This window comes from Podarcis vaucheri, assembly GCF_965113315.1.
Source record: "Podarcis vaucheri genome assembly, chromosome: 7".
In the NCBI taxonomy this organism is placed as follows: domain Eukaryota; kingdom Metazoa; phylum Chordata; class Lepidosauria; order Squamata; family Lacertidae; genus Podarcis; species Podarcis vaucheri.
In genome coordinates this window covers 28295470-28320561 of record NC_138765.1, presented here as the reverse complement: position 1 = coordinate 28320561, position 25092 = coordinate 28295470, and the positions used below count along the sequence as shown (strand labels likewise).

Here is a 25092-nt window from a genome sequence, read left to right as displayed (position 1 = left end):
ATGAAAATCAAACTCTTCTATGAGCAAATTAATCTGTCCCTTTGGCCCTAGTATCTACTAGTGCACTTAATAACACAAAGCACTGCTCACATAGTGTAGAATCAATACTCAGGCCAGAGAAGAGCCCTCCCCACTCACCCCAGCATTTAAGGTGATATATTAATGCTCCGTCTGCAGTATTTTATCAGTGCTGATTGACACAAAAGTCATTGCTTGATACTGCCATCAGGAACATTCATGTGTGAGCCCTCAGGCTATCTGCACCATACCTTTTAGCTCTTATCACCTTGGAAACTTGCTTTTTTGTGTGTTTACTGGTTGATTACATCTTAAAAGCATTCAAGGGTTTGTTCATGGAAATTAGGAAAAGCAAAAGATAAGCTTTGGAAGAGTTGATCTTTTTACTTTAAAGCAATCATTTGCAAGATTTCAGCTCTTGCCATACAATTGTCAAAATGTGTTGTACTTGCAAGCACACAACTGCAAGATATGTAGAATCAGAAACATGTAAACCTTTCATCTAGTTCAGTAGTTTTCTATGCTGCTGGTAGTGTTGAGACTTCAGGCTTTTTTTAGAAGCCAGAGATCCACTGACCAGAGCCCAATGCAAACACGGACACTGGCACCAGAGCCTGCAATAAACCCAGATGCCAACTTTGCTGCCACATACACCCGGACAACACCATTACTGGCCCCAACAACATCACACATACCATCTCGGGACTATTTAATTGCTCATCGTCTAACATTGTGTATGCCATCAAATGCCAACAGTGTCCTTCAGCTCTCTATATTGGACAAACAGGCCAAACCTTACGCCAAAGAATAAACGGACATAAATCTGACATCAATAATCACAAAACAGAGAAACCAGTAGGAGAACACTTCAATCTCCCAGGACATTCTATACAAGATCTCAAAGTAGCTGTTTTACTACAAAGGAATTTCAGAAATAGACTGGAAAGAGAAGCTGCTGAATTGCAACTCATTACCAAACTTAAAACCATGGAGAGAACGGGTCTGAACAAAGACATTGGATTCTTATCTCATTATACATGACATGACTAAGCCATTTTTCACCTTCTCACCCCTTGCCTTTTCCTGTAAGACCTATTGCAGTCGTTAAGAGTCGTCAACAGGCTCATCTCAGCTATCTGCCAATCTCCCATTCCCACCACCCTTCTGAGTAATACCCCTCCCCACCTTCTCACTATATAGAAGGATCTGGCAACTTCTGTTTCAGTGTATCTGAAGAAGTGTGCATGCACACGAAAGCTCATACCAAGAACTAACTTAGTTGGTCTTTAAGGTGCTACTGGAAGGAATTTTTTTATTAAGAATAAATGGACAGGGTGCCTCTGAGCATGTGCTCATCCCAGGAATATTCTATCCATGCCAGAAACAAGGTTAAAAAGCTCCATTCCTTGTTTTCTGTTTCAGAAACCTTATTTAGGAGAGTTTTGTGTGCCTTAATAGTAAGTTATGGATATTGTTAGATAACCCAGAATAGAAACCCTTGCAAATCAGATTCAAAAACCTACCAGTAGCTTCTGAACTACTTTCTGCCCATCTACACACACTGCCTGGAGGCAGCTCTCCAGGTTTCAAGACAGGTGCCTTTCCCAGTCCAAGCAGGAGAAGCCAGGAACTGAATGGGAGGGCTTCCTTCTACATCAGGGGTGGATAACCACCTTGGCTCCACAGGTCAGAGCCCTATCAGAGCCAGCCTTGCAATGGGCCGAATGTGACAGGTAGTCAGGAGCCCTGAAGCTTTTGATCTACCCTCCATCAGCTGATGGGATGTAGGGTGGAAGTTGGCTTCCCTTTGCCTATGCGTGATCAGGAGCACAGTTTAAAGTTCCCAAATGTGCATTTGCAGCCACTAAACTAACTGGCCCATACCTAACATCAGTTACAGGGCAAATGGAAAAAGCAGCCTCATAGACCAAATTTGAATCCTAGGTTCCCCAGCCCTGTTTGACATTTATTTTATTGATGCTAACAAAATTCAATACAGTGGTACCTCGGGTTACATACACTTCAGGTTACAGACTCCGCTAACCCAGAAATAGTACCTTGGGTTAAGAACTTTGCTTCAGGATGAAAACAGAAATCATGCTCTGGCGGCGCGGCGGCAGCGGGAGGCCCTATTAGCTAAAGTGGTGCTTCAGGTTAAGAATAGTTTCAGGTTAAGAACGGACCTCTGGAATGAATTAAGTACTTAACCCGAGGTACCACTGTATACCACTCAATTGTAAAACAAACAAACAATCAAACTTCTAAGTGATTTAAAATATAAAATAAATCATAGAAACTATCAGTAAAACATAGTTTCAAACAAGTATTTAAAATATGTTTAAAATGATTAAAATCAGCACTAGCTAAAAAAATAAAATAAATACATGTCTGGATAGGCTTGCCTAAACAAAACTGTTTTCAGCAGACACCAGAAAGAGTACAACACAGGAGCCTGGCTGGTGTCAATAGGCAGGGAGTTCCATAGGTGCTGCCACACGGAAAGACTGATTTCTATCAATTGCAGAAGGAAAATTATCTGGCGTCTGCAACAGTGCCAGTTCTGCTGAACAAAGTGGTTGAGGGGGCATGTATGTGGTAAGGCGAACCTGCAAGTAAAGTAGTCCCAAGCAATTAAGGGGTTTATCTATTAACAGTAACCCATAGGCAACCAGCAGGTGTTATATGCTGACAGGTTCTCACTGCTGTCAGCAACCATGCTGCAGCGTTCTGTGCTAACTGCAGATCAAGCCCAAAGGAAGCCCCACGTAGAGTGCACTGCAGTAATCCAGCCTTGAGACACACTTTCTCTCCCTGAGCTACAGGCCTTCCTAAAATATGACCAGCTTTGCACTGGGATGGCTTGCATGTTGCCTTATCCAAATGGGAGGCCCATTTTAAGCAGAGCCCCCACAGGGCTGTTACACTTTGGCGGCCAGTCGCATATGAGGTTTGAAATGCCATTGAGCTCTGCTCTTATCTACCACTAACCAGATGAGTTTTGCACTCGTAGCAGCACGGAACATTCTCTGCCTTGCTTCATGTCTGCTCACCGCTGATAAAAAGCTTGTTATCCCAGAAGCTCTTACAAAACTGGTGTTGAGTAACTCCTGCGAACCGAGAGCCTTGGGATGGAAAAATCCTTGGATGCTGGTCCTCAAAGCTACTTCTAGCCCTTTCGCCCCTCCATCAAACCCAAACATCCATGGCCTGCATCAGGCTGCTGGCCAAAGGAGACCCCAAAGGAATGGCTGTTTTCAAATGGCAGTGCCCCTCCGACGTACAAACACATGCCCATTGTAGGCATCTCAGCCAGGGTTGCAGTTTGGGATAGGAGGCAGGGAGACATTCAACACACATTTAGAGGAGGAGGGGGGCTACTGTTGGCTACTGGTATCTGAACATCAGTTTCTGAAAACCACAGTGGGAGCCGGTAAGTGCTCTCGTGTTGAAATCTTGCTCACAGGTTTCCCAAACGAGGCTTCTGACTGGCCACTGAGATAATCAGATGTAGGATGAGATGGGCAGTGGGCTGACCCAGCAGGCTCTTCTTATGTTCTCCACCGTATATTTAATGCATATTCAAAGCATGTGACCCCGGCTGAAAGCTCGTCCTAACCACCTGAACATGACGAGGAACAACCCATTCACGGATCGCTGATGCTATAATGATAATTCACTTTTAAGGTGCCTTGTTTCAGCAGTCACAAAAGAGTCTTAGTGACTGCCTTAACAACAAGCCAAACAAGTGGCTGAGTAGGACTAGGAAGCAGACTGGCTGGTACTGGCGAGGGAGCAGCTGCAGCCGCTCTGCACAGGCACACCTGGGCCTGAGCTGCAAGCCTAAACTTTTATCTGGCAGGGTTGATATGGGGATAAGATAAGGCACTACTGTTCAGTCCATCCTGAACTGCTGCTAGGCTACAGCAAGGAAGAAATGGCTTTCAAAGAGGATTGGACAAATTCGGGGCGGATAAGGCTGTCGAGGACAGCTACTAGTCACGGGGGTTATGCTCTGCCTTCGATTGTAGAGGCAGTAATGCTTCTGAATGCCGCTACCAGTTGCTGGAAAGCAGAGGGGAGAATGTTCTTGCCGTCTTCCCACAGGCATCTGTCTGGCCACTGTGAGTAACAGGATGGTGGCCGAGATGGACCATTGACCTGTTCCAGCACGCTCTTCTTCTGTCAACACACAGAATGATGGGTTCTAGGAGCCTCAGCCTGAACAAGGAAGACAGTCCCCCTGCTCCTGAACGTGAGAGATGTGGCTCAGTAGTTAAGCACGCTTGCTTTGCATGCTGAGTGCCCCAGGTTTGATCCCTGGCATCTCCAGGTAGGCCTGGACTAAACTCTCTGTCTCAAGCCCTGGAAAGCCACTGCCAGTCAGGGTCTGACTCAGTACAAGGGCAGCTTCCTATGTTCCTAAATCCAGCTTTTCATCTTCTGTTGAAAACCAAGTTTGGTTCCAGAAGTGCACATGGGGCCCCAAGTCTTGAAAGAAGCATGCTGTTGTACCCAATACAATAAGTTGGGCTGTGTGCGCGTACCTGTGGTTTCCACAAGTGTTTCTCCCATTCAAGGATGTAAGAAAAGGCTTGCTGGATCAGGCCAGTGGCCCTTCTAGCAAAGCACCCTGTTCTCAGAGTGGCCAAACAGATGTTTGTGGGGAACCAGAAAGATTCAACCCCAAAGAGCACTCTTCCCTCCTGTGGTTTTCACCACCTGGTATCCAGAAGCATTGCTGATTCCACCTGTGGCATCAGAGCACAGCTGTTCAGGCTAATAGTCCTCTCCTCTGTGAATTTGTCTAATCACTCTTTTAAAGCCATCCAAGTTGGCAGCCATCATTGTCTCCTGGTGGGAGCGCGTTCCATAGTTTAACTATGTGCTGCACGGAGAAGCACTTTCTTTTGCAAATGTGTCCACAGGCTCAAAAACGGTTGGCAACCCCTGGTTTCACTGATGTAGGCAAGAACTCAGTTTAAAAACAAGCAGGACAGATGTTTGGAAAAACCAAAAGGCAACTTTATTTCTCAAAAAAACAAACAAGAACTGGTAGCAAAGTCACAACACTGGTACAGTCAAGAGTAAATACATTTTTTTAAAACACACACATAACATAACTTATACGGAGCAGAGGTCCCATCCAGGTTCCAGAGACATCCAAGTCTGTACTGCTGGAGGGGTGGGGAAGGGGGAGTGGGAGGGAGTGAGGTCAGGAAGAGAGAGCGATGGTGTGCATGGACTGGGTTTTTGTTTTTTTTAAAAAAAGTATACTTGATGGCATGAGATTTGAGAATGGTCATTGCACAAAGACTGGGAGAAATGTGAAAGGTAGTGGCACATTCAGGCTAAAGTCACAGACACAGCCTGCTCTCTCAGGAAGCTGTGGGACCCTCTGCTCCCCCGCCCCACACTGCACCTCTCAAGGTGGAAACAGACAAAGCTCTCCTAGGAAAGACCCACCTGAAACAGGACACATGATAGTCAATCAACAGAACTGCATTTGGATACGGACAGGACCAGGTTTTTCGCTCCTTAAGTAAAAGTGGCAAGTATCTAAATCAGCTAAAAAAACCGGCTTGGGAAGAAGAGGGGGGTGGCAGGGGGAAGTGAGGAAAAGATCAAAACCAGCTTGAATAAAGAGTCGAGGCCTGCTCAGCTCAGTTTAGTCACGGGCCAAGCTAGCCTTTGAATTTCACAGTGCATTTGCTGCCTTAATGTGCAATACTGCCGTGGGCAAAGAGAACGAGCCATTACGCTTAATTTGTTTCTCCAGGGAAGCTGGGCAGCAGGCTACTCTGGTGAAGCCACTTCAAATGTATTCCCCCTGTGAAAAATGAGGGGGACGACTTAACCTTGAGTCCTTGCAGAGTGTGGCCTTGCAGAGTGTGGTTTAGGTCCTTGCAGAGTCAAGGCCCCGCCTTCCGCCTACAAACACCACCACAAGACTTGCTTTGCAGTGCAGGAAGTGAATGAATGTTAACACACAGTGACCGTACAGTGTCTTGAAGCAGAGTTAACTAAGCAGCCAAACATAAACCCCAGCCTTTTTGTTTTTCCACCCAGGGAGCAATGTGTTTCAGTTAGAAGAAAGAATATCCTTTGCAGTCTCTCAAGGCATCTACAGGGTCAGTCTGGAAAGCCATGATCACTAGTATCTTGAGAATTTACAAAAGGGTGGCTAACCAGTGGTCCTCCAGATGTCGCTAGGAACCAATTCCCATCAGCCCCCAGCCAACATGGCCAAAGGGCCAGGAATGAAAGAAGTTAAAGTCCAAGAGTGTGTGGAGGACCACATGTTAATCACCCTGCTTTGAAAGTCAGCATATAAACACCAAAATCATTCTGATCTCTACACAACCAGGTGAAATTTGAGAAATCCAAGGCTCCATACCCAATCTACTGTATTGGGACAGACGGACGGACTGGGAAGCCATGGGGCAGCCAATGTGCCGCCTTCCAGAAGCTATGGACTACAACACCCATCAGCCCCAGCCAACATGGCCAATGGTCCTACAATGTCTGTAGGGTACCATTTTGGCTATCTTAAAATACCAATTCATGTGCTGTAAAGCCAGTCATATGAGGTAGGCCCCAGCAAATGAATCCTCCTGTGTACCTTATCTTTGACCAACAAAGGTCGAAATACTGTTTTAGCTTCCCTGCCTATGCCAGCTCTGTGATATCTTTACTTTTCCTAGAGCAGGAACTGGGGAACCTGTGGCCTTCCAGGTGTTGCCGGACTACAAATCTCATCATTCTTGAACATTGGCCATGTTGGCTGGCGGTTGATGGGAGTTGGGAGTCCAGCAACATACAGAGGGGTGCAGGTTCCCCATCCCCCATCTTAAGGCTTATAGAAACAATAAGCATATACTTCCAAAGTCTGGACTCATCACAGGGAGCTCCTACGGCATATTTACAACATAACCAACTCAGAGGTAACATAGGCTCTCTCTGACCTGAGCAAACCAGACCTGGGAGGCCAAGTCAAAGAGGCAGCACTAGCTTTCAATCAGCTCTGCACCACAACTCCCATCAGTCTGCACAGCCTGGTTGGCCGAGGCTGATGGGAACTGTACTCCAAAATAATCTGAAAGGCAACAGGTTGGGGAACACTAGGCTAGATTGAGCAACCTCTGCCCATGCCAGTCTTTCATATATTTCAGGAATGCTCCCTAGAGTCCTGTTCTTCTTACCAGTCAAGCCAACACAGGATTTTCATTACTAAAGTTTAAAAAAAAAGGGGGGGGGGAAAGAGGCACATATATACAGAACAACCAAAACAATCTTGCGGGCATACTCCAGGGGTTTGGTACACGCAATTTCATGGCAACAATCCAAGAGGTAAAAATTCAAGATTGTGAATATGAAAGGAGAAAGCGCCAGAACTCGATATGCATCTACACCACCTTTAGGTGTTAAAACCTTTTGAAATTATGGACATTTAGTTCCTTCTTGAAGTGTAAAAAAACCACACCCACAAATGGGTTAGCAGTGGGGGGAGGGGGGAAGTAGCTTAAGAAACCCAACAAGAGTGTGGTGTTGTTTGAAAAGTTATCTTTAAGGTTTGCTTTTTCACAGTTTAGTGATCTACTCTCTGACCAGGGAAATCAGTTAAGGCAGATACACAGTGGACACATGAAGAACGTGTGTGTGTGTGTGTGTGTGTGTGTGTGTGTGTGTGTGTGTGTGTTAAGCATAGGGCCTGAATAGGGTCTTTCTTGGCAGGGGGGAACCCTCCTAACTTGAGAGAGAGATGAAAAGCGCACAATGTAACATTAAGGCATGATGTTTAAATGCTCTCCACTCTCCATTGGTCAGTGCTCTTTAAATACTTCCACATATTCACATTTCTGGAGACTGTTTTGGCAACAGGTGAGGGTCTGTTCTAAACATGCAAGAGAATGAGGTGGGAGAATGCAGCACACCACTTCAGCCAGCCAGAGAAGGATCACATTTTTTCCATGCCCTCTCATGTTTTATATATATATGTGTATATCTTTTTATTCCCTGCAAGTAAAGGACAAGTATATCAGAGAGAGGGGGTTTAGTTGAGCCTGCTTCCTTCATGCTGGCTCTTTACCTACAGGGACATCTACTTATTTACTGTAGGAGAGCATTTAAAAATGGCACCTCACCTGCAACCTAAACTAGGGCAGAGCATTGCATGGTAAGTGTTACCACTTTATTCTATCGCACAAACAGATCAGGCCAACCTCTTCTGAAAATGTTTGTTCAGCCCCCAACTCTGGGTCATCTAGGTGGGCCCATTGTTGCCTAATCAAAACACAGAGGAACTTGTGGACAGGGCCAGGAGGCAGAGAAAATAACAGCTCCATAAATGCCTAACACCCGAGTTCTGGGATCTGTGAGACAGCCTAAATGCATGCACGCGCACACACACAAACAAAAGTTGGGAGATGATGCTTTTTTAAGGGAGGCAAGCACAGTTGGACATCCCTATCTATACCCCGATTTTCACAGATGCAGCAGCCTTCTGTTCTGGATCTGGTCCTTAAGAATCTGTGTACTCCAAAACTGGTTTCCTCAGCTGAGAGATCTCTCCATCCCTGGCCAGGAGAGACCCTTGCATTTTGCCCACTTTGACAAGGTGAAAAGAAAAAGGGAAATCTGGCCAAACTTAATCACAACCTGGTATTCTTTTGCCCCGTGTGACCTCTTTTAAGCCAGTTGCCATATGGAGTGCAGTGATCTCAGGCAGGAAGCTAAGAAATGTAGTGTAGTCACCAAAATTGCAGTGGGGAAACTGCTTGTTTCATATGATTCTCAGGCCTCCCCCCACCTTCCAAAGCGTGACCTCCTTGAACATTCACAGTCCTACATTCAAAGTCCTGCAGCAGGTAGAGAAAGGAAAGCCCGACATTGCGGCAGAGAGATCTCTTTGGTTAATCAAGTCTTTGCCTCAGCTGGTCCAGCAGCGTTGTCGTTGCAAAGGACATGGCCACGAGATCCGACATTCATTGCACTAATCACCTACTGGGTAGGGGTGGGTGTGTAGGGGGAGGTATCTGAGAGTAGCCACAACAGGAAGCCACCACCAATTTCAACACATGACAGGCCAGCAAAAGGGCATTGGCAAAACGAGCCTTCCAAGATGGAGGCCGGAAGCCTGGCCATCCAAACATGACCACCCCTCTTCCCTGCTGGTGGCAGAGCCAACAAGCCACACAGCAGGAGGGGGGTGGCTCCCAAGTCTCAGCCGAGAAAGCCGGGGTTAGGCAAAGTTGGTTTTCACCACACGTGTAGAGTTTGGTCTCCTGCACCGCCCTCCTTGGCCGGTCGCTTGGCAGGAGATGCTCAGAACAGTGTCAGAAACGCCACACACAGCCCTCCAAAAAGTCACAGGGGGAGCAAGGTGACAAAAGTGTCTTTCGCAACCTAGTCCAGAAACACGCCTTTGTGTGGGGAGGGGAAGGCTCCCCTGTCCAAAACAGCTGGCCTGCCCCCCTTAGGGACGGCAAGGGGGAGCAGAGTCCCGTCAGGTCATGTAGCGGGTGATGGCACGCAAGGCGTACAGCAGGGCAGCCTGCATGCGGGCCTCCAGCAGAAGCAGGTTGATATGCACCTGGAAGGGGAGAAGGGATAGGTCAGAATGGAAAGGGGCAGAGAACAGAGCAAACATGCCAAGGCCCAGCAGGGACTACCGCTGATGCCTGCCTGTGCCCTCCTTTTTAATTTTGTTTCCTTGGCAACTGGTGCTCCTTTCCCCCAGTTATAATCCCCTGATGTTTCCCTGGGATATTGTGGGAAATTTAAATGGTGACACCCAATGGAGCCTTTGCTCAGAGCTCAGCATTGATTAGGAGAGCAGCATATATATTATATATATATATATATAAATCCAAGCAATTTCGGAGACAAAAGCTCTTATGAGAAAAGTATAGGATATATCCAATACTAGTCCTGGCCCACTGAATGGATGTTTTACTAACTTAGGCCCATTCATTTCATGGAAGGAGAGGTGAAATTCAAACAGGAAATGAAAATAAATCAGCTCATTTGAAAGTTTGTGGGACAACTGCTAACTTAGTTGTGTCCATTCATTTCAATGGGTCTACTCTAGACTAGGAAAAGCCCTGGATACAACCCACAGTGTACAAGTGTGCAGCCATACCCTATATTGGGACCCTCCCTGTGTTGTTGGACCCAAACCTCATCAGCCCAGCCAGTGCAGCCAATGGCCAGTGATGATGGAAATTGCTGTCACACGTCATCACAGAGTGTGTGTTGTGTCCTCGGCTCCCCCGTCCCTGCTATCACTCTCTCAGCCATGAGAAACTCAGACCAGTCTCTTGAGACCCCAGGAAGAGTGAGAGAGAAACAGACCTCCCTTCTCCTCTCCCTCACCCCCCAAGGAAACACCATGTGGCTTTACCTTTTCAGAATGTTTGAAATGCCTCCAGAAGTGAGTGTACATGCGCTTGGTGGCTTTCTCTGGATAGCAGGCCACGGTTTTGATGTAGATTTTCAAGCTGCGCTCCAAGAGCTGGTTCACCTCCCTGTAATCATAGTCATCATACCTGGGGGGGAAGCGCAAAGATGTGAACGTTACGGGGCTGCCTTCTGTCGAGTCAAAACATTAAGAACGCGAGTGGCCCAAGTAGTGCAGCATCCTGTTCTCACAGAGGTCAAGCAGATGCCTAGGGGAAGCCTCCATGCCAGGCCCGAGTGCAAAAGCACACCCCCCCCCCATTTCCAGCAACTGGCGTTCTAAGGCCTCTGGCGTTGGTAGCAGAACACAGCCACAAAGTACATCTAATCCTCTTTGAAAACCATCCAAGTTGGTGGCCATCACTACTTCCTGGGAGATTGAATTCCATAATCTAAGCATGCACTCTGTGTAGAGATCCTCTTTCTTTATCCATCTTCCAACAGTAGAGTCCATTTTGATGGGCAGCAACTCTCTGGCGTCTTCTGCAGAGGAGCCCTTTCCTGGCTCTGCTCATCAAGGTACTTTAAACTGGACGCGCCAGGGACTGAGCCAGTGAAATTCTGCATGCAAGCACATGCCCCTAAGCTATGGCGCTTCCTAGAGAAATCACTTCTTTAGCCACACGCCAACCAACAGCACAACTGTCCCTTCCCTCTTCGTTTAAGTCAGGGGGTGAACCCCTGGCCTAATTTCATTGGGGGTGGTGAAGAAGGGAAAGAGGGTGGGCAGAAAGAGAAACCAGCGGTAGGAAAAGGTTAGCTACCCCTGCTCTAGGGAAGCTGTTCCATTCACATGGCAGATCCAGCCGAGGATATGACAGGACAAGTCCTCCCACATCCCACAAACGTGCCTAACATCCGACCTCTCTATGAATTAGGTGACTCAGCTCCCTTGAGTCACACCTGTTTGGCGAGATCCGTGCAAGGCTAGTCACAGAAATCAATCCAGCCAAAACACACAAAACAGTCAATCTCCTCCTTCAGTCCTATACTAAACAAAGCAACCGGTCTGAGAAGGACGATGGATCTCAGTAGATTTCTTGTGAACCAGGCTATGGTTTAGCATCACATGACTAAGCTTTGGGCTTGTGTGCTTCCTCCTCTCACCTATGTGTCCTACTTCCTGATCTGAGGCGAACCATAGTTGACATGAACCAGCAAACTAGGGTTTATCTGCAAAGTTTATTACAATTTCTAATCCCACTTTTCAGACATTTGTAGTTTCCCAAACGGGTAAGCAACTAATTAAGCAAAATCCACGAAGGACTGATGGCGCACCTGAGTACAAGACTCATCCACAAAGTGCCATGCTATGGTTTGGTGCTGCAAGCAACTTGATCCAATGCTTTCCTTTCTTAGAAGTAATCATTCAGCAAAGTAAAGGTCTGGAAAGGTCTCAGGTTAGCCTTGATGAGACACAATGCAGCGCGGAGGGGAGGGGAGGAGAGGGGAGAAACCAAAGTCTTACCGAATGCCGAAGACACAGTGCACATAATTCCAGATGGCCCTCCGGAGCATGGATGTGTCCACCCCACTGTGCATGGCTATGGTGTTATACGTCAGGTTGTAGACCACCTGGAATTTCTCATCCAGCAATTGCCCCACATCAGGATATAGGCGGTTGATGAGTGAGTAGCCATGGTCCTCCCAGGTGTAATCCTGTGTAGAAAATGAAACATAAGGACATAAAGTGAGCCTGTTGGATCAAGCCATGGCCTATCCAGTCCAACATCCGGTTCTCGCGGTGGCCAAGCAGATGCCTGCAGGCTGGACTGGAGCGCAAAAGCAGTCTGCGATTCTCAGCAACTGGTAGTCAGAAGCATGATGCCTCTGGCAATGGAGGTAAAGCATATGTGGTTAGTAGCTGCTTATAGCCTTGGCCGCCATGAATGTGACTTATGCTCTTTTAAAGCAATTCAAGTCGGTGGCCACCACCAAACAGCCTCTGTGCCACAAAGCCTACTGATGCTCTTAAGTGGTTTGCCATTTTGACAGCTCTTGCCCTGCACTCATCTACTTAAAGTAGAACAATATAGCATTGTAGAATGCACAGGTACTAAGTTCATCTATCTATAAGATTTGAACTCTGGTCTCCAAGGTCACAGCCCAACACTTTTACTGCTACACCACACTGGCAAATATTGCATATTACCAATCTGCTGGATTGCTATCAAAGGACAGAACTGGCATTGCATTTTGAAGAATGAGGGAGTGGGGTTGGGAGAGACAAGGAACCTTCACACACAGCAGGGACCGTGAATGCATGCGGACAAGGTACCTGAGCTCGGAAAGTTGGGGGCGTCTGTTCTCCTCTCCTGGTGAAATCCTTGTATCCAAATTCTGGGTCCTCCACAAAGCACATCACATTGGGAGGCAGGGAGTGTTCAGCAATGTCTAGTGGAAATAAAGCCCCAAGGAAGATTAATGTGAGAGCATCAAAAACACCTCCCTCCGGACAGTGCTTTCTCTTATACCAGGGCAGGTGCTATGTGCAAATAAGCTGTTCAACTAGAATCCACCCTAGAAAAATAAAGGGAGTTTGGAGCCTAGAATTATTCTTTATTCATTTTGCCAAGACAGGATAGGAATGGCACTATAGTTCCCATCTTGCATGTGTATAATCCTTCTCTCACAAAAGGAACTTGCTCTCCTTTTTCCAGCTTCAGTGGCTAAATGCAGAACACATCTGTACTATACATGTAAAGCAGTATCATACCATACCAAACCAAACTGTAGTTTGTTTAGGGGTGCTGTGAGTTGTTAGGAGATCCCTATTCCCTGCAGAGAGCCACAATTCCCAGATTTCCCTAGGAAGAGGGACTGATTGTTAAACCACTCTGGGAACTGTGGCTGTGTGAGGGGGATTACCTTGTTGCACTAAGTTCCAGTGGAAGAGTCTCTACTTCCCTTTGCACAGTCTGCTTTTGGTTGTTGACAGCACAGTCACTGGGAGATCCCCCCCTCAAATCTTTTCCAAGTCTAGCAGGCCATAACACTAGGAAACTCCCCACTGAAATGGCTTGGATCCCATCTGAGAACTTGCCTGTCTTACCCGAGGGAGTAACGAGCAGACTCTCTCTCTTTTCCATCTCAAAGCGGGTCTCCATCTCTTCCTGGGTGACTGCCTCCTCTTCCAGCTGGCACTCTTGCAGAAGCTTCATTCTCTCCATCAGCACTTCTACCTCCTCCATAGCATCTGAGCCCTGAGAACATTGGGACAGAAACCAGTCAGTCCCCAGAATGACGGCTGGAGAGGGGCACACTTTTATAAAGTGCTTAATTGGGGAACGGCTGTAGCTCAGTGGTACAGCATGCAAAGGGGCCTCCAGTTCACTCCCCAGGATCTCCACTTGGGGGTGGGAATGTCCCCCTCTTGAAACCTTGAAGAGCCTGTTGGAGAGCTGTTGCCAGTCAGTGTAGACAACACTATATGGGCCAATGGTCTTTACTTAAAAGCAGTGCTTTTTTCCTGGGGGGATGCAGGGATATGCATACCCCTAAATATTTTGTGACTCTAAGTTTGGCCTCATTGACAGGCAGTATTTAAATATGAGTAGGAAAATGAGAGTATCTCTAAACTTTAAAAAAAAAAAGAAAAGAGCACTGCTTAAGAGTATAAGCTTCCTAAAATAAATCTCTAAAGTTTCATAAGCCACTCTGGAAGCCTTTCAGGCTGAAAAGCAGGACAACGAAGGCTTTCAGGTAAGCAGATATATAATGTGGAAACAACAGCACTCCCAACACTCTCCAAGAATGGACCCTGCCAGTTTTTGGTGCTGTTTTCTACTGGGCTTTAAGGGTCCTTAATGCATTGAGAAAAATGGAACCCCTCCCCTTACTGCCACTCACACTGGAACTGTTTACTCCATCCTCCGAGGCCGGACTGCTATCACAACTGCGTGGCGAGGGCGGCCGAAAGACATGGCCTCCTTCCTGGTCGATCTCCAGATTGATGCCGCAGCCAAAGACGAAGGATGCAAGCGAGTGGTAATGTGTGAGGAGCACCAGAGCCTGGATGAGTTCTGCCAGAGACCAACTGTTTTCGCCCGTCTTCAAGAGCGCCTGTTTAAAACAAAGGGGTCCCCATTTAGTTCCATGCATCAAAAGAAGAACTGCTCATCTTTAAATGGGAAATGAATAATATCTTGCTCAGAACTCTGCTGTACATAAGGCTGGCAAGGCTGCGCTGTGCTTCCTAAACAGCAGGGCAATGGGCTTCAACAGGTGGCAGGGCAATCTACCTGCCCCCCATCTGATGTCATGTGATTGACAGGCAGGTTGTCTTGCTCAACAAAGATGGTCCATAGGGTGGTGCCAGATAATGATCTGGCTCACAGGCCAAAAATGTACCCTATCCGTGCAACAGACAAGAATGGTCTGACCGGGTATGAGTCAGCTTCATATATTTGTATGTGAATCACTTTCTGTGGCCTGCCATTAACAAGAAAATGGGTGAGTTTTTTTAAAAAAGCAATGATCTTATGAATCAATACACTGTCCTCTGTGGAGTTCTCAATGGATGTTCACGCAACTCCCAACTCCTTCCTTCCACCCTCAGTTACTCACCTCAATGTGTTCCTTGGTAATCAACCAGGGCCGGTGGGCCAGGATCTTGTTGATTTCGTTGAGGTTTCTCAGTTTCTGTGGGGCATACTGCAAGCCTCGCAGCCACTCTGGGTCCCCACCCACCTGTAGGAACTCCCCCATGTGGAAGCCAACCAGATAGGAACACTGATGTCTTGCAGCAGCCTGAGAAAAAATGGGGTAACTTAATAAGAGGGGTAACTCATAAAGAAATGCAGGAGAACAGTCTCTGCCAGGAATCAGAGTACATGGCCACATTAACAACACGGGACCCAGATTTGGGGGAAAGCCGCCCTGAGCCCAGTCTTGGCTGGGGAGGGCGGGGTATAAATAAAATTTATTATTATTAATAATAATTTCTAAAAACAAGGGATACACAGGAAGCAGTTTTCTACTGCCAAGACCATCGGCCCACTACGCTTTCTCCAGCTTGGTGCCTTCTAGACTGCTCGGTTCCTAGCCAGCTCCAGCCAGAGTGGCCAATGGTCAGAGATGATGGGAGTTGTAGTCCAGCAGCATCTGAAGGACAATAGCCTGGGGGAAGCTGGTCTACACCAATGGACAGTGGCTCCACACAGGCTCAGACAGGCGTCTTTCCTGGTTGAATGTGGAGGTGCCAGGAAGTAAACTGAGGACCTGGCCTTCTGCATGACAAGTACACGTTCTGCCACTGAGCAGAGGTGCTACTGAAGTGGACCAGGTTAGCCATGTACCTCAATTTCAATGGATCTTCTCTGAGTAAGACCAACATTGAATGCATCCCTACGGCTATAGGGCCACATCCGCACCAACTGAAGCACGATTATTACCACTTTGTTACGGCTTCCCCCAAAGAATCCCGAGAACTAGAGTGCTGTTAGGCAAGCTCTGTCCCTCTCACAGTAATATTATTCCCCAAGTGGCTTAACAATACATTCTTCTTCCCAGAGAATTCTGGGAATTGTAGGTCTAGGTGGGGAACAGATGTGGCCTAAGAACTCTCAGCACCCTTTGCTAACTACAGTTCCCAGGATTCTTGGGCAGGCGGACGGGGGGGGGGGGGAAGAGATGGACCATGACTGTTTAAAGAGATATGAAACTGCTTTAAATATGCAGTGCAGAAGGGGCCTCTAATATTCTAGGTCTTGTGAGGGAAATCAGTAAGGAGTGTGCAGTTAGGCAACACAAACACACAAAAGTGACCAGCAGCCAGAGGGGAATAAGATGGGAATTTAATCAGGATGATTTGTTTAATGGTTATGAATGAGTCACATATGGTGGCAAACTGATTTTGTTTTGCCTAACTGCCAATCACATTACTTTTTAAAATGTTACATTTATAACTTTTATTTGATTCTCATTTATAATACCTTACTTTCTGATGTTCAGAGGCTATTTTGTTTAGCTGTTTTCTATCTTCCACACATTTTTGTAGCTGATTCTATGGTGTAATGTTTATTTTGATACTAAAGAGGATTCAGAGGACTTATTATTTTGATACTAAACAGGATTTATTTCAATGCTTAGCCGTGTTTTAGGGAATGTAGAAATGATCTGGGCACTTTTTGTATTTGCTGTATATTTAAGACATTTTAATCTATGCCATAAACTGCTCAGAGTTTTGTTTAAATAGAAGCAGCATGTAGGTTGTCCAAATAAATAAAAATACAAAGTGAAACAGTGATAGAAACAGCCACTCCATTTAAAAAACAAACAAACAAACAAAAACCTGCCATTTTGTGGGTGTTGTTGGGGAGTGGCTGCCTGGGGCAATGCTATGACCACTGGAAGGATTAGAAACAACTCTGAGGTAATTCTGTTGTAATTCATAACACAGAATCTAAACAGGTGCAGGGATAGCTAGGGAATTAAATAAGAAGAAGAAGAAGAAGAAACATTTTAAAATGAGGTGTTCTTTAAAATCTACACCTACTGACTCAGGTTCCCATTTCTCCTCAGTCACTCACCATGATGGCAATGTAATGGCGCTTGTGATATGGCAAAGGCCCATCCATCCGCAGCAGGAGGTACTGAGTTTTCCAGAAGCTTGTCAGGTACTCAGGATGCAGCCCCATCACCATGGTAATGTTATCCACCCTGCCTGTGGAAACAAAGGCCTCAATGAAGAGGCGCCGCTGGGCACTCTCTACTCCTTCTTGTAGGATCTACAACAGGTTAAAAAAAAGAGGCAGGAATGTAATGGGTTGTCCAAGGGAGCCTCTTTTATTGAGCATTCGTGCCTATTAGCTTGCAAAAAGCATACGCAGAGGTTAGATTGCATCCAGACTTTTAACGAGGCATTTGTTCACATTTATTTGAAGGTTATATGGTGAAGAGCTCCACTAGTTTTCACAGTGCGTTTCCCCATTACTTCCCTAATCACAAAAAGTACAATCCTTTATGAAAAGTGAATTTGTTGTGCTGGGGTGACAAAGCGCTTTAATTCACTTTAACCGCGCAAACCTAGATTTCCCAGTATGCACTTGAAACCCTCCTGCAAAATACTGAAAGTCTGGAGTTAACCCTGAGTGCCTATATAGTTTTTGGAGCTGCTAAAAGCACTTCAAATACACAATGTCAAATACACAATGTTACCAAAACAACCCTGTCCAAGTAGATTACCATCTCTATGGGCAGATCCAAACCATACTTTTAAAGGACATGACTAGAACTCTGGGAACGGCAGCACCCCTTTCACAGAGCTACAATTCACAGCATCCTTAACAAACTACAGGTCCCAGAATTATTTAGGGGAAGTCACTTGTTTATTGCTCTGTATTTTATGCTTTTTTAATGTTGTAAGCCACCTTGAATCCCAACTTGGGGGAAAGATATGATATAAAACTATTAAAGAAATAAATCAACGTGCTTTAAACATGCACTGGATGAGTTTCAAACGTATGAGGCAGATCTGCCCCTACTAAAGTCACAGAAAGTCTGCAATAAATCAATTCAATTGTCACAGCTTCACCTGAAGGAATCTTCTCCTTTACAGAGAGAGCAAAGCCTGGCAGACTTTTTAGCCAACTCGACATTGCACTTTTCAAAGTTTATTGAGCAAACAACTTTGAGAGAGAGAGAGAGAGAGAGAGAGAGAGAGAGAGAGAGAGAGAAATTTAGCTGTTTCCCACAGCAGCTGAAGGGCTCAGCCATCTGATGCAATCGGGTTGTTTGTTCAAATTCCAGGCCAAAGAAACAGCCACCACCAACAGACCAGCCCATCACACACCTCCTTGCCCCTCCTGTTTGGCAGGGAAATTTCAAAAAACACAGCTCTCTCAGTTGCTGGAATCAAAATCCTGCCCGGTGACGTCTCTGGAAGCAGATACTGTCCTTGTGGCCAGCACCACAGAGCAGTCCAGGAACAGGACCCATATCATTTCCCCAGCCAGACCAGCCAATGGCTCAATGGCTCTGAGCAGAACTCCCTGTGAAGGTGGGGAGAGGAGCTGGCACTAGGCCAGAGAGAAAAGGACAAAGGGGCAGCTGTCAACCCAGAAGGACCCCCCACACACACACCCAAAGGCTGCATACACACCATATATTTAAAGCACCCCCTCCAACAATCCTGGGAACTATAGTTTGTTAGGGGTGGTGGGAGCTAAAGCTCTGCTGGGGTAAACTATAGTTCCCAGGACTCAGGGGGTTGCGTTGAATGTGGTGTGTGCCTGCAGCTGAAGTCTGTAACAGGAGCAGAGTCACAAAGGATTTGAACAGATTTATGCTGCCCCCCACCCCAGGGCTTGAAAGGAGGGGTGAGGACGGCATCTGATGGGTGCAACAGGGAGAGGTAGCTGACGCTCAGTCTTTTGATAAGTTGTTTGTGCATACACAGGGAGGGAAGGTCACTCGATAAATAAGGAGATGACGACATCACAGGGCAACGCTCACACATGTGTCACTCCCATCACAGGAAGAAAAAAAAAAAGCACAAGGGTGGGGGAAGCCAAGGACTTTGCTGTGGCAATAAGCAAATAGCACTCCGTGTTATGTGTTGCCCTACTGGAAAGCTAGCAGGGCTGGCTGCCCCCCAAAAACCAGGAAGGGGTGGGGTGGTGATGGGGAGGGATTAACACCTCAGATGACTCTGAACCCATGGCCGGCAGTTTTGCAAGATTGCCAGAGGTCAGGGAAAGAAACAAGTAAACAATAATCCATCTCTGTTGCTTTAGGCAAGAAAACCACCATAGAAGGGGGCAACCCTTCTTCAAGGTGCGAGGAAAACATGGGGGAAATACAGGATATTTATATTTCAGTGCAGGTGGTGAGAGGGGTTCCATCCGACTTCCAAGGTACCACTGTATTTTGACACACACACACACAAATATATCCTATATATACAAATAGCAAACTTGTTCTTAATGCAAATCCTTATTTAGGCAAAATAGTACCATCCATGCATGTGGAGGAGAGAGATGTTAGCAGACCCAGGGGAGCGCCAAGATTTGCAGGAATACAATTTTTTAATTTGTAAGAATAAAAAGTCAAGTGGATCCCTTTACCCTCCCAAAAAAGCTCACTGACAGCCAAGCATGCTTAACAGCCACAGGAACAAGGTTGGTAGGGGGGCAACCGGAACAGTGTTCTCAAAAAGTGCATGGGTGGCTGGCCTCCTTGGGGCAGGGAAGAATGGAGTTTTCTCAAAAAGGGAATTGCTGGCTGGTAGGCCTTCTGAAGAAGAGCACTCCGCACTGCAACATTTTCTTGCAGGTCCTACTCATAAAATAATTGATGTTCTGGTATTTGCTTCTTATCAGCAGAACAACAAACTATTTATGTTATCAGTACCAGCGAACAACAAACCTGTTTTTAGCTACTGCAGTTTCCCTCTGGGAATTGGAATTTATGAAGCAGTTTGACTGGCTTTTTCTAGCCTCCTTTAAGGAACATGATCCCTAGACTTCAGTAGAAGGCAGCCAGGCTCAGAGACAAGTGACTGAGGTCACCCAGTGAGCAGCATGGCTGAGTGGGAACTTGAGCCCGGGTCTCCCAGGACCTAGTTTAACACTCTAACCATAACGCTGCCTTGATTAATTGTCATGGAAGTATGGTCTATAATTATCTCAATAAATAGATAAAGCAGAAGCTGGAGACAGTAGTGGTGTGTAGTGCTCAGAACAGTGGTACCTAGAGATCACAAGGCAGAAAGGAAATTTGTCCCACCCACCCCGAGGTTTTTTAAAAGACAGTGTTGGGGCCCAGCCAGGTCTCTCTAGATCTGTTCATGCAATTTACACATCTGTTCCTTCACTGTGTGCACAGAAATACACCCAGGGCTTTTTTTCAGCCAGAAGTCGCCAGACCTCAGTTCTGGCACCTCTCAGGTGGGAGCCACTGCCATCATGGTGAGTTCTGGCACCTCTTTTTCTAGAGAAATAGCACTGAACACACATGTTCCTTCCTAACATGGATGGGAGGTGGGGATGGAAAGGAATACTAAAGTTTCTGCCCGCCGCCAACCCAACACCCCCCCCCCAAAAAAAGCCAGCTCCAGTTCCCCGAGCTGAAACATTCTCTCTCGTTCCAAAGTATTGCTTCCTCAAAAACGAAAGCAAAGAACAGGGGCACTGACTAACAAGAGAGATCTATTCCCATGCTCAGGACCACCCTGAGGTTTACAGAATTAAAAAAAGAATGATGACGACAACTAAAGAGCAAAGGGAAATCCTACGTATGGCACAAGGAAGACAGAGAATGTTCAGCCATGGAATGTTGAGTGTGGGAACCCTGAACGGCAGGAACCCTGAATAACAGCACTCCTGCTTGTAGCCAGCAAGCACACTGCACCTTTGCTAATATTTATTATTTATTGATATTCAGTTCAGTTCTTCAGCACCTGAAGACTACTAGATGCTGAATGCTTGCCGGCTATTTTCTTGTGCATATGAGAGATCTCAAGTACAGTGGTGCCCCGCAAGACGAATGCCTCGCTAGACGAAAGAGTTTTCCATTTTGGAGGTGCTTCGCAAAACGAATCTCCTATGGGCTTGCTTCGCAAGACAAAAATGTCTTGTGAGCTCCTGAGGTTTTTTTCCTCTTCCCCCCTTTTTCTAAGCCGCTAAGCCGCTTATCAGCTGATCCGATAAGCCGCTAATAGTGCTAATCCGTCAATGGGCTTGCTTCGCAAGACGAAAAAACCGCTAGACGAAGAGAATCACAGAACGGATTCTTTTCGTCTTGCGAGGTACCACTGTACATAGCCTGTTTGCTAAGGGTGCTGGGAACTGTAGCACTGCAAGGAACAAACTATGGTTCCCAGGATTCCTGCCCTGAGGTAGGGAGGACGAATGTGTTTTAAATGCACAATGTGTCTGCAGCTAGAGCTAACCTTCCCAGCACCCAGACTCCTTCTCGCCCCCCTTCCCGCCCAAAAATAACTAGCACCATCACTGCAAGGCCCTCTCTAGTAAGGATGATTCCCTGGCCTGGCAGAGAGAGAAAAAGAAGTTCCAAGTTGTGCATCTTACCTCTTCCACCGGGATGAAGGAACTGGGGCCTCTTCCCAACTGCCGGGGGATTTTGACTCCTCTGTCCTGGAAAATGAAAGGAACAGCTGTTTTTAGAAGAACCAACACTCACATCAAAGGGGACTCTGCCCCACCCAGTTACTGCTTCCCTGGGAGGACAGCCATTGCCAGAGGCTGTACATCACAGTTTGGGGGGTGGAGGAAGGGTGGGGTGGGGAGAATAAGGCAAGAGTGAAAGAAAGCACAAAGGAGTGGGGGGAGTGCGCCAGACCCTAGAGAGCAAAGGCTGCTGGAAACTTCAAGTTAGGCTCTGCTGATGAGATGTCTTTTTCTCAACCTCTCCTCCTTGCAAAAGCCGCTTGGAGCAATAGCCCCGGAGGAATTGCATCAGATAAAAGACCTGCCCAGAACTGGTTAGCTCAGTGTGAAGTTTGGGGATTTCCATCCACCTCCCCCACGTTCAGAAAAGAAAGCGACAATATCTCTTAAAGGAGGAGGAGCTGGTCACTCTTTGCTTTTGACTCAGGAATTCTGCTACCTGATGAAAACGGTCCAAAGCGTTACAGGGAGATCTCCCCTCTCCCTGCAACAGAGGGCCTAGCCTTGCATCAGCAAGATGATCTCCCCAGGACAGGAGGCGTTTGGTAACCTAGTTTCTCTCTCACACTCCACAGACCAGCGGTGCCAGGGCAAGAAGAGCTGCAGGCTGGAAGACTTTTATCTAGACAGCTGATCCTAAGAGCCACCTACTGAATTCCAAGACTAGACAAACAGAAGGCAAACAAACCCACATCACCACCTGCCACTTCTCTGCTGTGCTTTAGGCCACTGCCTAAGAGGGGTTTTGTTGAAGGCGTCAACTGAAGACAGCTTAGTGCTGCAGGGCCTCCGAGCACTCTCCCCCCCCCCCACCTGAGCGGAGAGTTTTCTGGCACTCCTAGACAGGACTGGGAGGTCTGTGTATATCAGAGAGCCAGGCCTACACTCCCCGCTGGCTCAGTACTGAAGAGGGAAAGCTGAGCAAGCAGTGCTTATGCGCTACAACACATAGGAAAGTAGTATTGTGCCCTAAATTTTGCAAGAGATTGGCTACCAGTGGAGTTATTTCTATGCACTGACCAAGGCTAAGGTCCGCAGATGCAATTGCCAGCTCGCTGCTGGCGAGTGCATCTTTCTAACCTGGCGACTGCAGCATTGGAATATGGAGAAGAACAAGGATTGTCCTCCAACAGCGTGTGGATTCTAGGAAACTCCTATTCCCACTCTGGAAACCATACTGCTGTGAGGGGTATAGGGGTTTTGATACTGCTTTAAATGCACAGTGCAAATGGGCCCCCAGAAGTTATACAGGAGTTTTCAGACCACACCCAGAGGTCAAAACGCTTTAGCTCGATGATCTCAGTGATCTTTCAAACAACTCTGCAGCACAGGCCCTGTATCCACCCCATTATGCAGAAGGAACATGGAGCAGGGAATCCAGTAAAGGCTACTTAAGTGAGCTCTTGTTGGAGTCAGGAGTTGAACTAGAAACCTCGGCTGGCTCTTAGCCGCTGCACCAGACCAGGGCTCTCCTATTAAAATGTTTCCCCACACATGGCAATTTCAGGATGAACACTGCTCTATAGGCAACCAGCAACCACATCTTCCCATTTCTTGACTGTGCTGGAGCTTTCAAAAAAGTTAATTACATCCAACAATAACATGCAAAGTTAGTAACCCTGAGGGCTTATCATCTACTTTTGATGTGGCTGTCAGCACCAAACAAGCTGTTCACCACAAAATTAAGAGATACAATTAGAGGCAGCAGAAACTCATGTGTGTGTTTTTTTTATAAAAAAACCCGTAAGTTACCAAAGGTGGGAGTGTGGAGGCAGAGAGAAAGGGGAGAGGGGAAAGGACAAGCAGCAACACATTGGCCAACATGTCTTCAAAAGCCAGTCATGAGATTTAAAACAGCCTTCTGGTGACCTGCAGATGTCGTGGGTCCCCAACTCCCATCAACCCCAGTCAGAACGGCCTGTCGTTAGGGATAATAGAAGCTGTAGGCAAACAACCTCTAGTGGGCACCAGGTTGGGGAAGCCTGCAAAAGATGCCCCTTTAAGCAAATGTAGTGATTTAACACCATCTTCAGGTGTCCATTCTTTCCTATCACCTCACAGAAGTTCATTGTATTTTTTAAATGCCGCTTTTACTTATTTACTGCAGAAATAAATAATAATACCGTATTTTTCGCTCTATAGGACGCACTTTTTTCCCTTCAAAAATGAAGGGGAAATGTGTGTTCGTCCTATGGAGCGAAGACGCCGTAGCCCCGCGACCCTCTCCCGGCTGGAGAGGTGACGTGGATCCTGCCATAGCTGCGTGTCACCGCTCCAGCTGGGAGAGGGTCGCGGGGGGCTGCTTTAGCCCCGCACGCGCTCTCCCGGCTGGAGAGGTGAAGCGCGGCTATGGCAGGAGCCTCTACATCCCCACGTCACCTCTCCAGCCGGGAGAGCACGCGCGGGGCTAAAGCAGCCCCCCGCGACCCTCTCCCAGCTGGAGAGGTGACGCGCAGCTACGGCAGGAGCCTCTATAGCCGCGCGTCACCTCCCCAGCCGGGAGAGCGCGCCCGCTGCTCTCTGACCTGCTCTTTGGGGCTGGTGGTGGGCTTCCCCCCGCCAGCCCCAAAGAGCAGGTCGAAAGGAACCTGAAGCCTGGAGAGCGAGAGGGGTCAGTGCACGCCGACCCCTCTCGCTCTCCAGGCTTCCAAGGTAGCCACCTGAACGCACCTTAAACGGCACCTTGTTTTAGAGCAGGAAAACAAGAGGGGGAAAGTTCTCCCCCTCTCTGTGCAGCGCCTCCTGCCGCTTCACTGAAGGGGCGCTGGGCAGAGAGGGGGAGATTTTTTTTTTCTTGTTCTCCCCCCTCTAAAACAAAGTGCGTCCTATTGTCCAATGGTGCGAAAAATACGGTAATCAGTGTTGTCACAGGGAAGGAAAGTAATAAGGAATTAGCCTGCATTTTGGAGGGTTAAGTACTTTCAAACATCACTGCAGGCCAGATTTGCAAATGGATAAAACTGATCAAAGAATGGCATAAAGGAGCCTTCTGAAGAGCTGATGGTATGAATTTAAAAGGAGAAACAACCTCCACTTTATTATGGTGTGGGTCACAAACTCAAAGGTAGCAAGATCCCTAGTGAAGGTTGCTAAGATATCACCACTTTATGTCCTTTACGTTTGGTATTTTTCCTTATTGTTTGTTCTTGCGCTAGTATTCTATTTTCTTTACGTAAGTACTGTATTGCATTTGTAGAGCTATAGTCATAGAATTGTGGAGTTGGAAGGGACCAAGGGTCATCTAGTCCAACGCCCTGCAATGCAGGAATCTCAATACGAGTTTCAGTAATAAAAAAGCAACTCAGATTTAGGAGCACAAGAAGCTACCTTATGCCAAGCCAGACCACTGGGTCTGTCTACCTGTCTACCTCAGTGCTGTCTACACTGACGGGCAGCAGCTCCCCAGGATTTCAGGCACCAGTCTCTTTCAGTGGGGATTGAATTTGGGACATTCAGCATGCAAGGCAGATTCTCTGCCACCAAACTTGCA

The 25092-nt window shown here is 47.0% G+C and overlaps 1 protein-coding gene across 5 annotated transcripts in view; it reads right to left on the bottom strand.

The window, feature by feature from the left end:
• Positions 1-5018: 5018 nt before the first annotated feature.
• Positions 5019-25092, bottom strand: part of SESN2 (sestrin 2) — a 60993-nt gene continuing 40919 nt past the window's right edge. For 3 of the 5 annotated variants that reach the window (XM_082231658.1, XM_082231660.1, XM_082231662.1), the window contains exons 2-10: positions 21504-21569; positions 17004-17201; positions 15040-15222; positions 14323-14535; positions 13517-13676; positions 12752-12867; positions 11942-12132; positions 10418-10562; positions 5019-9607 (exon numbers count right to left, since the gene is read on the bottom strand). In XM_082231658.1, the coding sequence (XP_082087784.1) occupies positions 9521-9607; positions 10418-10562; positions 11942-12132; positions 12752-12867; positions 13517-13676; positions 14323-14535; positions 15040-15222; positions 17004-17201; positions 21504-21569 (1359 nt within the window). In that variant the 3' untranslated portion in view covers positions 5019-9520. The remainder of the gene's footprint in view (positions 9608-10417; positions 10563-11941; positions 12133-12751; positions 12868-13516; positions 13677-14322; positions 14536-15039; positions 15223-17003; positions 17202-21503; positions 21570-25092) is intronic. The other 2 variants (XM_082231659.1, XM_082231661.1) reach the window with 1 other exon arrangement.